This window comes from Rattus rattus, chromosome 6 (assembly GCF_011064425.1).
Source record: "Rattus rattus isolate New Zealand chromosome 6, Rrattus_CSIRO_v1, whole genome shotgun sequence".
Taxonomy (NCBI): domain Eukaryota; kingdom Metazoa; phylum Chordata; class Mammalia; order Rodentia; family Muridae; genus Rattus; species Rattus rattus.
The window spans coordinates 153,602,793-153,616,686 of NC_046159.1; the positions used below are offsets into that span (position 1 = coordinate 153,602,793).

The 13,894-nt window shown below is 53.4% G+C and overlaps 2 protein-coding genes across 3 annotated transcripts; one reads left to right on the forward strand and one right to left on the reverse strand.

Annotated features, from left to right (window-relative positions):
* The first annotated feature begins 3,447 nt into the window (after window positions 1-3,447).
* Window positions 3,448-7,803, forward strand: Asic3 (acid sensing ion channel subunit 3). 2 transcript variants are annotated; one of them, XM_032907132.1, is made up of 11 exons: window positions 3,448-4,288; window positions 5,394-5,544; window positions 5,784-5,911; window positions 6,065-6,263; window positions 6,353-6,409; window positions 6,508-6,655; window positions 6,923-7,014; window positions 7,093-7,172; window positions 7,266-7,337; window positions 7,460-7,518; window positions 7,637-7,803. In XM_032907132.1, the coding sequence occupies exons 1-11, from the start codon at window positions 3,752-3,754 to the stop codon at window positions 7,713-7,715; spliced, it is 1,602 nt and encodes a 533-aa protein (XP_032763023.1). In that variant the 5' UTR covers window positions 3,448-3,751; the 3' UTR covers window positions 7,716-7,803. The 2 variants fall into 2 exon arrangements, with proteins under 2 accessions (XP_032763023.1, XP_032763024.1); XM_032907133.1 differs by lacking the exon at window positions 7,460-7,518.
* Window positions 7,804-8,201: 398 nt separating this feature from the next.
* On the reverse strand, window positions 8,202-13,596 carry Cdk5 (cyclin dependent kinase 5). Its single transcript, XM_032907131.1, has 12 exons — window positions 13,465-13,596; window positions 12,814-12,902; window positions 12,671-12,738; window positions 12,507-12,567; window positions 12,351-12,407; window positions 10,920-11,015; window positions 10,694-10,768; window positions 10,445-10,541; window positions 10,198-10,267; window positions 9,714-9,774; window positions 9,530-9,610; window positions 8,202-9,404 (listed from the first exon to the last, which is right to left on the reverse strand). Exons 1-12 carry the CDS (start codon window positions 13,499-13,501, stop codon window positions 9,318-9,320), a joined length of 879 nt encoding a protein of 292 aa, XP_032763022.1. The 5' UTR covers window positions 13,502-13,596; the 3' UTR covers window positions 8,202-9,317.
* Window positions 13,597-13,894: the final 298 nt, after the last annotated feature.

Genomic DNA, 13,894 nt, shown 5'->3' on the forward strand with positions numbered 1-13,894 from the left:
AGAGTGCTTGCCTGTCGTATGTGAGGGGCCAAGATATAATCCTTAGTACTGCCAATAGGACATAAAACCCAGGGTTGAAGAGTGACCCAGGGGCTCAGGCTAGGCTCTGCCTCCCCCTAGGTAGGACCCACACATCCCCAACTTTACTCCTGCATCCGCAGTGCAGCTCTTGGTCTGTCCTCCGCATAGTCAGTCCTGGTTTCTGGCAGGATAAAGTGGTCCGTTGTACAAGAAGCACCCAGCCTCCCTGCCAGGTTGTGCCCTTTCTGTCACAATCAGACCTGGTGACTCTACAGAGCCAAAGGCAAGACACTGAAGAGGCCACTGTGCCGTGTGTCCCCAGAGACACAGACACAGTGCCAGCATGATGGTACATGCCTGTAATCCCCCAGATGGGAGCTAGCTGCAGGAGATCATCCTTGGCTACACAGGTCGGGGCTAGCCTGGCCTTTGGGAGAGTCTGCCCCAAAGGTGGAAGCACCGTTAATACAAGTTGATCTGAGTAACCATAAGAATCGTGGAAGTGGTGGGATGTTGGCCTCACCTTGAACAGGGGAAGCAGGCAGCCTGTAGTCCCAAAGCTGGGGTCTCCATTGGCTTCTCAGGTGTTGAGAAAAGTACTTGAAAGACCCTGTAGACTGCACTGATGCTCCCAGAGGTCAGCCCTTTGTCTACTCTGCTGCAGATTCCTTGATCCACGTCACTTAAACCCAGAGGATGGTGGCCCCTAGCCTTGGTACTGTAGGTCACTCTCCCACTGAGAATCCATCCCTGGCCAGCCACATCCAGGTTGTAGAACTGCAGATCAGGGACTGGATCGGGGGGAGGGGCTATAACTGCATGACCAGACAAGCATTTGTACTTTTCATGTGGCAAAGGATGACATTGTCTTTCAGGAGTGATGGGTGCAGAGGACCAACAGCTGCTGTTGGGGGCCATGGTGCCCCGGTTCAGTGTCCGTAGTGACAGCCTGGAAAGCAGAGCTCTGGGGTGGCTTCCACTGCCTGGCTACTGCGCCCATCCCCTCCCCTAACAAGGGTAGCTTAGAGCAAGGCTTTCATGGCATGTCCCTCTGTCTAGCCCTACCTTTTCTCCATCTGGAGCATAAAGTCTCCTTCACCAAGCATCCAGACCATTGGCTCCACGTACACACAGATTCTGTCCCTGACAGCCACCGGATGACTGCCCATCAGGGAAGGACCCCTATGGTCAGTGGCTGGAGACCCCAACCAGTAGCTATGTCACCCTGTCACCTGGCCTGGCTTTCCCAGCCCCTCAGAGAACAGTGACTTGATGACTCTTTTAATTCTTTTTTTTTTTTAAAGATTTATTTGGGCTGGAGAGATGGCTCAGCGGTTGGGAGCACTGGCTGCTCTTCCAGAGGTCCTGGGTTCAGATCCCAGCAACCACATGGTGGCTCACGGCCATCTGTGGTGAGATCTGATGCCCTCTTCGGGTGTGTCTGAAGGCAGCTACAGTGTACTCATATATAATAAATAAAAAAAAAAAAGATTTATTTATTTATTTTGTATATGAGTACACTGTCTCTGTCTTCAGACACACCAGAAGAGGGCATCAGATTCCATTACAGATGGTTGTGAGCCACCATGTGGTTGCTGGGATTTGAACTCAGGACCTCTGGAAGAGCAGTTGGTGCTCTTAACCACTGAACCATCTCTCCAGCCCAGACTTGATGACTCTTGCTCTTAAAAGCTCCCAAGAGTTAAATGACATATGTTGGAATTACGCCCTTAAAAACCACAGTATAATAGCCCCAGAAAGTGGTCGGTCACATCAGTGCCACAAGCCCTTTCAGTCACCTATCCTTCCTAAGATGTTACTTGCCTAGTCTGTGCCACTAAGCCTGGGGCCATTTCTGAGACTAAGCCCCAGTGCTTATGAGGAGGGCCGATGTCCATCCAGTCAGAGCCAGCACAGTGAACTGATTGGTTGGTGGGATTATGTCCCCACCACTCATGGCCAGAAGCCACCAGAACGAACCTGGCAGTCTCCGGTGCTTTTGACATGGGGCCAGTGATATTATTGCTCAACAAGTGGAGAACCTGCCACCAAACCTAAGGACCCACGTTCAGTCCCCCAAGACTTGTGGATGAGCAACCTCCAAAAGTTATCCTCGGACCTCCATGTGTTGTGACACACATACCCAGTAAACGAATAAAAAATAAAACTAGAAAAATTTATGCGAATTTGTCTGATTACTCTTGAGCGTACAAGATTTTGCCCAATTCCTAGATACATGAAGGTATATGAGACTTTAGCCAATACAGAACATGACAGTGACAGAACCAGGCCTTGCAGTCCCCTGGGCAGATGTCCTTGAGTGACTGGCCCCTCTCGTCTGAGTCCCTTGTACTCCTTCCTCCAAGCCAGCTAGCACCAAGCTTATGGGTGACTCCTCCTGCACTGGAAGCACACAGGTCCCATCCCCAAAGCTCTTTCCTCATCTTCCTTTCATCTGCATTCCTAGAAGTAGCTTCAGGACCTGATCACATGCTGCCTTTGCCTCATGGAAGGCAGAGTGCAGGCGTGGAGACCCCTGCAGGCACATTCCCTGGTTAAGACTACTAGGAATGCAAAATGGCATTCCTGCTATCAGGGTGGGAGTGGGGGATCTGATGACATCGATCAGATGAGTAAGGCAGTGCCCTCAGCCCAGAAACTCTGTTTCAGGCAGTTTCCCTATGACATCAATAGCAAAGCTGGAAAGTCCAGTGGTTATCAGAGGAGACATAAGACAGCACCTCCAGTAATGAGGGTGCTTTTCGGGTTCTGGAGTTCATGGTCCCTAGAATATGTTTGTTGAGAGAGGAAAATGTAAAGCAGCGGAGTACCCTGGATACCTCTGGGCATTGTGAAGGAGGACAGCTTCGCTAACAGGAGGGCCTGAGAATGAGGTGGGGTCTGGGTCTCCAGGATACTCAGAAGACAGAAAGCCACGGGATACGGAAACTAAAGAGAGCCCCGGTCACGTGGTATTGCTAGGATGCTAGGGGCATAAGAGGATCTGCCTGTGCCAAACCTCCCACCACTCTCTAACTTGGTCAAAAGCCAAGTCCACTCTGCAAAAGAACAAGCGATCTCAGGTAGGGTCACGGAAGGGCAGGAGAGGCAAAAGGAGAGAGGGGATAGACTAAGAATCAGCTGCGGACCCCAGGTCTAGAATTCAGGGGCTCTGACCAGGAGCCTAAAAGGCCCCAAAGGCATCCCAAACCCAAATGTATATCTGGGTTTCCTTCAAGCCCTACCATGGACCGCTGTGGTTTCCTCCTGGCGCCTCTGGTCTCTGACAACAGTGACTCCCCCCCATGCTGCACTAATGGCTCAGCCTGGGGCCCCAGGGATCTTCCCTACCCCCCCAGACTGCTCTGCTGCCCCCCAGCCCCCCTCGTGCTGAAACCTAATCCTCTGCCGCAGCTCTAGCTCAGTGCTGCTCCGCAGCCCCTGCCTGCTGCTACCTCCTGTGCCCTACTTGGTCTTCACTGCAGAGACCCAGCCCCACGGAGCCAACGCCTGTTCTGGGGAAGGCAGAACTGGACCGAAGTTCAACTCATCCAGTCCTAGCAGGCCAGTACTTTCACCTCTGTCTTGGCTCCTCCCTTCTCTCCCTTCTTCTCCTTTCTTTTCCTCCCTAGTCCTTGCTACTTGAGTCCCATCTCCATCCCCACCACTACCCTCCTAGCTCTACAAAACAGCTTCCCCAGCCAGCAACTCCCCGGTCCCTGGTCCAGCCATGAAACCTCCCTCCGGACTGGAGGAGGCCCAACGGCGACAGGCCTCAGACATCCGGGTGTTTGCCAGCAGCTGCACAATGCATGGTCTGGGCCACATCTTTGGCCCCGGAGGCCTGACCCTGCGCCGAGGGCTGTGGGCCACAGCTGTGCTCCTGTCGCTGGCGGCCTTCCTCTACCAGGTGGCTGAGCGGGTTCGCTACTATGGGGAGTTCCACCATAAGACCACCCTGGATGAGCGTGAGAGCCACCAGCTTACCTTCCCAGCTGTGACTCTGTGTAATATCAACCCACTGCGCCGCTCACGCCTCACACCCAATGACTTGCACTGGGCTGGAACAGCGCTGCTGGGCCTGGACCCTGCTGAACATGCTGCCTACCTTCGTGCGCTGGGCCAGCCCCCCGCACCACCCGGCTTCATGCCCAGTCCGACTTTTGACATGGCACAACTCTACGCCAGAGCCGGCCACTCCCTTGAGGACATGCTGTTGGATTGCCGATACCGTGGCCAGCCCTGTGGGCCTGAGAACTTCACAGTGGTGAGCCAGTTGCCCTGAGACTCCTACTTAGTGACTACACTCTTCAGCCTTGTCAGTAAGGAAACCTTAACACGCCTGCCTGGTCCTTCCTGCTGGCCACAGGCCCTCCAATCCAGACATTCTGTCCGGTCCAGGAAGCTGTCTTTGGAGGCTATCTCTCTCCATCTCAGTTAGACATCTGTGCACCTGGCTATGCCTCTCCCCGAGGACACCAACCCAAGCAAGCCGCAGGCCCAAAGGCTAATTGGTAGACGCTGCTGCCCTTGCTCCTAGGATAGACTGCAACACCCCAAGACTATTCTGGGGCAGGAGACCCGTTTGCCAGGAGAGGACTTATGTTCCTTTGCCACCCCCAAAGAAGGGCAAGAATGTATCATTACCCCTGTAGGGGTGCTGCTGCCAGGGCTTTGCTGAGAGGCAGGAGGCTTCCCCATGCCACATGTGAAGCTAAGGACATTGAGATGTGGGCTTTCTTGAGTTCCTTCAAGGGGTGGAGGGTGGAGGGTGGAGGGTGGAGGGTGGAGGGAGTGGTTTCTTTGCATGAGATCCAGTCTCAGAAAACCCAGAACACAAAAGAGGCATGGTAGTCCACACCTTTAATCCCAGAACCTGGAAAACAGCGGCAGGAGGATCCCTGGGAGTTTGAGGCCAGCCTCATCTACACAACATAGCAAATTCTAGGACTACATAGAGAGACTCTGTCTCAAAAGAAAAAAAAATCTTAAGAAAATGAGGACAGGATGGAAATTCAGCTAGATCTCCTAGACTTCATCACCTAGGCTTCCCCTAGGTACTTAGGCAACACAATCAGTGGGATGTTGGACTTCTGCCTCCAGAGCAGGAAGGATTTGTCAGTGCTATGGTGGTTCATCCCTGTAATCCCAGCACTTGTAATTGGAACCAGGAGATTCGGGAACTTGAGGCGAGCTCTGCTACATCATCGCAAGCACCAGACAAACCCAGACTACATAAGAACTTATCTCAATCCCTGTCGTCCCTCTCTCCAAAATCCCAAACGACAAAACAGAGAAGGGGCCCAAGGGGTGGTGTGGTCCCATTCCCAAGGGCTCATTTGAGAGAGGGACTGTCCTTTTCTATCCCCCAGATCTTTACTCGAATGGGGCAATGCTACACCTTCAACTCTGGTGCCCACGGTGCAGAGCTGCTCACCACTCCAAAGGGTGGTGCTGGCAACGGACTGGAGATTATGCTAGATGTACAGCAAGAGGAGTATCTGCCCATCTGGAAGGACATGGGTGAGGGGCACGGGGTCATTCGCTGGTGAGGAGGGATAAGGGTGGAGGCATGCCTGAGGCTGGGAAATCACAAACACCGTGGGAGGGAAAGGAGGCAGGTGTGTCGAGGGAGGAGTCCCAAAGCATTTCATTTTGTGAGAGGCAGGCCTGGCTCCTCTTCCAAATCCTGAGGAGAGGGACTGCTAAGGGAGCCCTCCTGGGAATGGAGTGTCTGGGGCCTTAAAGTCCCCTCTCTGCAGAAGAGACCCCATTTGAGGTGGGGATCCGAGTGCAGATCCACAGCCAGGAGGAGCCCCCTGCCATTGACCAGCTGGGCTTCGGGGCAGCCCCAGGCCATCAGACTTTTGTGTCCTGTCAGCAGCAGCAAGTATGTTGGTTCAACTGCCTGTGCCTCCCACCCTCCCCAAGCTCCTACCCTCCCTAGAAGACCCTCAGACCCCACACCACAATACCTCAGTCTGACTCTGACCCCTACAACCTCTATTACCACACAGCCTCTATAACCTTGTCCCTCCAACAGCTGAGTTTCCTGCCACCACCCTGGGGTGACTGCAATACCGCATCTTTGGATCCCGACGACTTTGATCCAGAGCCCTCTGATCCCTTGGGTTCCCCCAGACCCAGACCCAGCCCTCCTTATAGTTTAATAGGTTGTCGCCTGGCCTGTGAGTCCCGCTATGTGGCTCGGAAGTGTGGCTGTCGAATGATGCATATGCCTGGTAAGGGATTGTGTTGTTGGGAGTAGGGAATGCGGATACCCTAGGGGGCGCTCTCAAGCTCCCGGACTGGTCTCCTCTTCCTATCCTAGGAAACTCCCCAGTGTGCAGCCCCCAGCAGTACAAGGACTGCGCCAGCCCAGCTCTGGGTAAGGCACGCCTCTTCATTTTCCCTGTCCCCATCTACTCAGACGTTGATCACAACCCTCTGGCCAAGTGAGCCTGATCCTTGCTTTGCGGCCTGCAGACGCTATGCTGCGAAAGGACACGTGTGTCTGCCCCAACCCATGCGCTACTACACGCTATGCCAAGGAGCTCTCCATGGTGCGGATTCCCAGCCGCGCGTCAGCTCGCTACCTGGCCCGGAAATACAACCGCAGCGAGTCCTACATCACGTGAGCAAGGGACACGGTAGCAAGGCTGGAGGCACTGTACCTGAGTCGAGGAGCTCCTAGCGGGGAGCTGGACCCGGAACCCTTTTGCACACAGCCTAGGCTGGATTCATCTCTACACAATGGGTTCTGGAACTTGAGCAAACTGCTTTAATTTTCTGACTTGGGGGATGAGAACAACCCATGGTTCTTAAAAGGGGACAGAGAATGCCCTCACCTCAGCCGGCAAAGGTAGTGTCCAGCAAGCCTTTGTGCTTCTTCTTCCTGCAGGGAGAATGTACTGGTTCTGGATATCTTCTTTGAGGCCCTCAACTATGAAGCGGTGGAACAAAAGGCGGCCTATGAAGTGTCGGAGCTGCTGGGTGTGTACAGAGTGCCGGGGTCTGCAGAGGTGCAGACACGGTAGGTGGTCATGAACTGACAGCATTCTGCCTCCACAGGAGACATTGGGGGACAGATGGGACTGTTTATTGGAGCAAGCCTGCTTACCATCCTTGAGATCCTCGACTATCTCTGTGAGGTGGGAAAGAACCCCAGACACCACGGGGAAGAATCAGGTCACCAGTGTTTAAAAGGGTGGACTGGCTACCTTACTCCTGCCACTTGTCCCCAGGTTTTCCAAGACAGAGTCCTGGGGTATTTCTGGAACAGAAGGAGCGCTCAAAAGCGCTCTGGCAACACTCTGGTAACACTCTCTTTGCCCTCCCCCACCCCTAACATTGTAGGCCTCACCCCAAACATTTGGTCCAGGGGCTATAAGTGCAGCAATCTTGGCTGCTCTCCACCTGACTTTCCCTCTTCCCACAGCTCCAGGAAGAGTTGAATGGCCATCGAACACATGTTCCCCACCTCAGCCTAGGGCCCAGGTAATATGGAATATTCCATATAAGGGGGACAGGACAGGTTGAAAGGAGGAAGTTCAAGTTCAGGACAGAATAGGTGGAAGGGCCCTGCCCCAGTGCTATCTGTGGCTTGTCCCACCAGGCCTCCTACCGCTCCCTGTGCTGTCACCAAGACACTCTCTGCCTCCCACCGTACCTGTTACCTCGTCACAAGGCTCTAGACCAGCTTGGCTGCACTGTGACCTCTTGGACATGTCCAGCCTGTATATCTTTGCTGTCTCCACCCTAATAAAGCTCTCGTACATGTGCCTCGGATGTCTACCTTACAGATCAGACACTACCACAGTCGATGACAGCCCCCAGCCTCATCCATTCTCCCGCTGGGACCTGGATCCCAGTTAGACTTAACAACTCATTTGAGGTGTGGGTGGGGGTAATTTTAAGACGAGATCAGTCAGGTGCACCCTAGTGTTAGTGAGCTTCTCGAAGATTTTCATTTAATTTTGTGTTTCTTGAGTAATGGGGACAGCACCTCGAGTCTGGAGGATGCCCACTGTTTGAATGTTTTCCCATGGAAGGGTATCCCCGTCACTCTGGTTCTTCTGAGGCAGGACCTCCAGCTGGGCTTGTACTATGCAGCCAAGGATGATCTTGAACTCCTAACCTCCCAAACATTGACATCATAGGCATATAGCACCATGGTTGGCTTCCCTTTTTATATCTTGTTTATTTAGAAACAGTCTCACTAAGTTGTCCAGATTACCTTGAACTCACTCTGAAGCCCACACTAGCCTTGCAGCACATCTGCCTCAGGCTTCTTGGTAGTTTGGAATACCGGCCAGTACCACTAGGCCCACCTCCAACAATGTCTAAGAAGGTAGTCTCTCCATGCCCAGAGCTTAGGTGATGGCCCACAGGGGGCATGGTCAGGAGGTATTCACTGCACCAACAGTGGAGAGCTGGAACAAAGTTCTAAGTAGCTCAGTGAGACGGTGGAAGTGGCAGGGTTACCCAAGAAACTAGTCCACGTGTAAGAACGCCAACCAGCGTCCCGCCTTCCTGACCTCTCCACAGGAGCTGAGAGTGGGCGGGAAAGAGCTTTCCCTTCCCCTTCCTGTCAAGAGGGCACCCCTGGAGATCTGCCTCAGCTCCCGTTCCCTACTCTCACTGTACCCTAAGCCCTGGAAAAGTGCAAAACAGGAAGTGGGAAGGGCTGCAGTTATGGAAGAGACCCACACAGCTCCAGGTTTCTCCTGCTCCAGCAGACAGCTCCAAGTATGAGAAAACAGATGTGGAAGGCTCTTTACAGGACACAGAGATACAGAGGCCTGGCCCGTTCTCCATTTCTGACAAAGGTTCAGCTTCCCGCTCGGGCCGTGGCATCCTACCTCAAGGCTGCATCTGGCCCTTCTAGGCAGAGGAGAGAAGTGTGCGGGAGTATAAAGCCTGAGTGTGAGACAGGGCTGCCATGACACAATCAAAAGGACGGGGATCATGGCCTCCTGTTCCCGATCTCAGGATACGTAGAGACAGAGCAGACATGAGCAGCTCACTGTACAAGCTGTGGGCCAAATCACAGAGCAGGGGTCCCCAGTCGCCCTTCAGAGCCACCCCACCATCATATCATCAGACTGTGGGAAAGGAACCAATTTATGAAATTAAATAAAGTCCATGGAGGGAGGGAAACCGCGGACCAGGGTAACTCGCCCCTGGCTGGGCCCAGCACAGCTGGTACTCAGCATCCCATACCCTACTCTTCCACCCTCCTGGGAGGGAGGCTTAAATAGGCCAGGCCCCAGCCTGGCTGCCAGGGGTCAGAGAGTCTACGGGGGACAGAAGTCAGAGAAATAGGGGTGCTGCAAGGCCTCCTCTGCCGAGATGCGCTGCACTGGGTTACACTTCAACAGGTTCTGCAGTGGGAAGACAGGCAGAGGTGGCTCAGGCTAGGACAGCCTCCGGGCAAGCATACAATCCCCAGTTTCTAGTCCCAGACAGGCAAATGCCCCCATCTTTTACCCACCCCCCAGGCACCTACCTGCAACAGGTCTCTCCCCGTGGCATTGAGCTTGGGCACGACATTCACCAAGGATGTTGTAGCTGGGTACATTGGGTAGGGCTGCAGAGGAGGGGCCAGGCAGAGTCAGGTCAGAAGCATGGGTCACAGAGTTGGAAAATAAAAGGGCCTCTAAGGAACCAAGACCTCCCAGAGCTAGGCACACCTTATAGTCTGGCAGTTTGGTCATGGCAGGCCACTGTTCCTCAGTCGGTGTCCCTAGCAGTGTGTCCACGTGGTCAAGGGTCACTTGTGGGGAGCAAGTGTGTGGGGGGGGATTCCTCACTCCCACCTGCCCTTCTCTTATACCACCATGCTCTTTCCCCCAGCCCAGCCTGAGATGAACCCCATTTTACAGTATTTATAGCTGAGTAGGAAAACCCGACCCCTGATGCTTGTGGTCCTAACAATCAAGTCATTTCTCTCCAAGAACCCTGTTCCTTCCTAAGGCTTACTGAAACAACTTCTAATGGCTTTGTCAGGAGTGCCGTCCTTACCAACAGGCCACCTCTCTCAACAGTGACTCCATCCATGCAAGGACAATGTGAAGGGCAAGCAATGGCTAACCCTCACCCCTGCTCTAGGCTCTAGGCCCACTCCCTTTCTACAAAGAGGTAAAGGAGCGTAGGCTAGGGGCACTGGGAGGATATCGAAAGATCCTCTTCAGCTGGTCATCCACATCATTGCCGGGGAAGAGAGGTCGCCCTGCATTGGCCAGCTCTGCAGGAAAAAAACAGGGATAGAACAGTCATGTAGGACCCATCATTCTGAGGCGCCCCTATGCCTTCCAGCCCCAGCCCCAAGAGCTCCCTCTCCCTTCCTTCATGAGCTCCTCTAGACCCTTTTTGTTACCCCAACTGGGAAAGAGAGTACCTCCGCAGAACCCCAATGTGTCACCTGCAAAGATGCAGCCGGCTGACCACATGTCGATGGACGTGGAGTACAGCTTGGCCCCAAAGAGGACATCCGGTGGGCGGTACCACAGCGTGACCACCTGGAGAAGACCCCACCCACAGGGACCCCCCCTCCCACTTAGAGAGCTGGAGGGAGGTCCAGGAGGCTCAGAGAGCAGAGGAAATGATGTGGTGTAGAGAAGCCACTGGGGGACTCCCTCCCGCAACCTCACACACCACTTCCCAGGCTCACCTCAGCAGAGTAGCAGCGGACTGGGATACCAAAGGCTCGGGCCAGGCCAAAATCAGCCAATTTCAGTTCCCCATTCTGAGGGGAGATAACACAAAGGGAACATGGGGAAGGGCTTTTAAATGGTTCAGGGTAGGCTCCAGTTTCCTTCTCCCCATCCTGTTCCCTCAGTGCTTCCCATCCCTGACTCCGGCTTCTGATTTCTCACGCCCTGTTCCCAGAGCAATACCCTGTTAATGAGCAGATTCTGGGGCTTCAGGTCCCTGTGCAGCACATTACGGCTGTGACAGAATCCCAGGCCTTTCAGCAGCTGGAAGAGGAGTGACTGGAAGGAGGTAAGGAGAACGGAGTCAGACCCACTTTGCCCTACAGCCCATGTGACTTGCAGCAAGCGGAGAAGTTCATTGTGTGTGTGCACACGAGTGTGCATGCACGCCCACGCATGCACATAAGCATAAAGAAAGGGTAGGGTCCCCTGGAACTGGAGTTACAGGCAGTGGTGAGCCACCCAATGTGAATTCTGGGAACAGAGTCCTCTGCAAGAACATCAAGTGTTCTATGTTACTGTTTTGGTTTTTTGAGACAGGTTTTCTCTATATAGCCCTGGCTGTCCTGAAACTCCATCTGTAGATCAGGCTGGCCTTGACCTCAGAGATGTACCTGCCACTGTCCCAAGTGCCCGGGGTCTGGACAAGGCTCTTAACAACTGAGCTACCTTTTCAGCCTCTCATCAGTTACTTTCGAGAATCTGATTTGCAGGTACTGGGGGTCGGGGGGCAGTACAACAGTAACCAAGTTGTCCTTGCTTCTCACAGCTTTCTGGTGAACCTTCCTGTGCTCCCAGTCCATGCTGGTCTCCCCTACACGGCTGCAAGTGGGCACACACACCATAAGCATCAACACAAATACAAAGCTATAGTATTACTCAGGGCCCGCTTCCCCTGGAACTTGGGCCAAGGTACTTTTTAGTCTTGGGCCTAGAATAGTGACTGGTCCACAGCAAAACCTTCAGCAAATATTTATTTTGTTGGTCTCTCTCTCTCTCGATTTACTTTATTTTTAAATTATGTTTGTATATATGTATGCATGCACGAACATGGGTGTCCAGGGGAGAAGGGTATGTATGTGAGTGCAGGTGCCCTTGGAGGCCAAGAGTGGGTACTGGATCCCCGGGGTCTGCAGTTACAGGTGTTTGTGAGCTACCTCAGGTGGGTGCTGGAAGTTGAACTCACATCTTCTGCAAGAGTAATATGTGTTAACTGCTGAACCTTCTGTCCAATCCCCCTTGTCTTGATTTTGCTTTGATGTTTGAGACATCAAACCTCTCAGGCAGGTCTGAAACTTGAGATCGCCCTGCCTCAGCCTTCTGAGTGCTAAAGTTAGAAGTATGGGTACTGTGCAGGCCTGGTATTTGTTGAATCCAGGAGATAGTTTCTCTTATGTCTCATCTCTGGAGTGCAAATGACATCACTGAAATCAGATACTGTCTGTGCAAGTCAAAGGTGACCACATTAAAAACGTTCACCAAGACAAGTAGTCCTTAGTGAGCAGAAACAGGGTTCGTCTGGGACCCTAGCCCCCAACCTGACACTCAAGAGTGCTGATAACTTTATATAAACACACCCAGGCACCACGAATCCCTCGACATCCTTCCCCTCACCTTCACAATCTCAGGGTCCAGGTCACCATTGCAGCTGTCAAAATATTTCTTCAGGTCCTAAATAGAGGTGGCAATGAGGAGAAAAGGGCAGAGCTCAACCTTAGTCTGGAGTCCTACACCCTCCCAGGATTAATATCCCCCCAAGCCCTCTTTCACCTGATCACAGAACTCAAACACCAATGTCAGCTTCTTGTCACTATGCAGGACATCATGAAGCCTACGGAAAATGAAAGGCTTAACCAGATCCCCAAGTTGGCCTCTAACATCCCAATACCAGCCCAGTCTAATGAGGAGGTTCTACCTTCTCCAACAGACCTTACCTGACAATGTTTTTGTGCTTCAGTTCTTTGAGTAGACAGATCTCCCGGAGGGCTGAACTTGGCACACCCTACAACATGCAAGGGGGTAATAGTCACACACAGCCCAAGATAGGCTTTAGACCCCTCCCATGCCCTAGGCCTACCTCATCGTCATCGTCCAGCCTGACTCGCTTCAGAGCCACAATCTCATGGGTTTCCCGGTTTTTGGCCTTGAACACAGTTCCATAGGTGCCTAGGGGAAGGTCGGGGATGAGGAAGCGGATCCTTCTCAATATCTTAGTGTGTAAGGGTAGGTTTCCAGGGCAAAGGCCAGAGTAGTTTTATGAGTGAGGATGTCAAGGGGAAGGTGCCTAAAAGAGCGCAAGGCTTCAGCTGCAGGGAGAATCTGTCATAAGCTCCAGGGTGGGGGTAGGGTCGGGAAGTAGCAAGGAGTCACCTAGGAGAGGAATGATGGCCTGCAAGAATGTTAAGGTTGGAGGTTCTGCAATGAATTGAAGCAGGGATTCCAGGTGAGGTTTGCAAGTGATGCTGAGGCTAGGGATGAGAAATGCAGGAAGTGCCGCGGTTAGGAAGGCTGGTCCACAGAGACTGCTAAGGCTAAGAGCAAGAGTTTGCCGCAGATGCTAACACAGGGTGAAGGGTTGGTTTCTGCACTGGGTGTTGGGCTCAGCGGCCAGGGCTTTTGGCCAGTGCTGAGGTCGGAGCCTGCAGGCATAGCTGACGGTAAGGGAGCTGGGACTGCAAGTAGGGTCTTCAGAAAAAGACCTTGCAGGAACATCTCGTGGTTCCATTACCTTCCCCAATCTTCTCCAGTTTCTCGTATTTCTGCATCGCAGCGGCCACGGGGACCCCTGCGGGCCCTCGGTTCTAAGACTCCCGGCCCCGGCGTTGCAGAGGAGGTGGTACCCAAAGCTCCAGCCCCGCCCACTCGCTCACCACGCACTGGCATCTGGGACTTGTAGTCCCGGGGCGGCCATGTTTCCCAAGATTGCCTGTGGCGGAAGGCACGCGGACTACAAGGCCCAACAGGCTGCGCTCGGGCTCTCTGCAGCGCTCAACTCCAGGGACTCGTTTCCATCGCGGAGGCAAACCTTAAACTTCAACTCCCAGGAAGCATCGCGTGTCCGCTTTTCGGGCGTCTCCGCCAAGGCGCGGAGGCTCCCAGTGTGCCCCGCTCTTGTTATTATTCCTTTTCTGTGCTCACAGCCTTCCAGAAAAGGGCCG

Coding starts and splice junctions, on each gene's coding strand:
- Asic3 (XM_032907133.1), top strand. CDS start 3,752: ATGAAACCTCCCTCCGGACTGGAGGAGGCCCAACGGCGACAGGCCTCA. Junction 5,545..5,783: donor GCCCATCTGGAAGGACATGG/GTGAGGGGCACG, acceptor CCCTCTCTGCAG/AAGAGACCCCATTTGAGGTG. Junction 6,264..6,352: donor TCGAATGATGCATATGCCTG/GTAAGGGATTGT, acceptor TTCCTATCCTAG/GAAACTCCCCAGTGTGCAGC.
- Cdk5 (XM_032907131.1), bottom strand. CDS start 13,501: ATGCAGAAATACGAGAAACTGGAGAAGATTGGGGAAG. Junction 12,568..12,670: donor AAGCACAAAAACATTGTCAG/GTAAGGTCTGTT, acceptor CATTTTCCGTAG/GCTTCATGATGTCCTGCATA. Junction 9,611..9,713: donor CCAAACTGCCAGACTATAAG/GTGTGCCTAGCT, acceptor CCTCCTCTGCAG/CCCTACCCAATGTACCCAGC.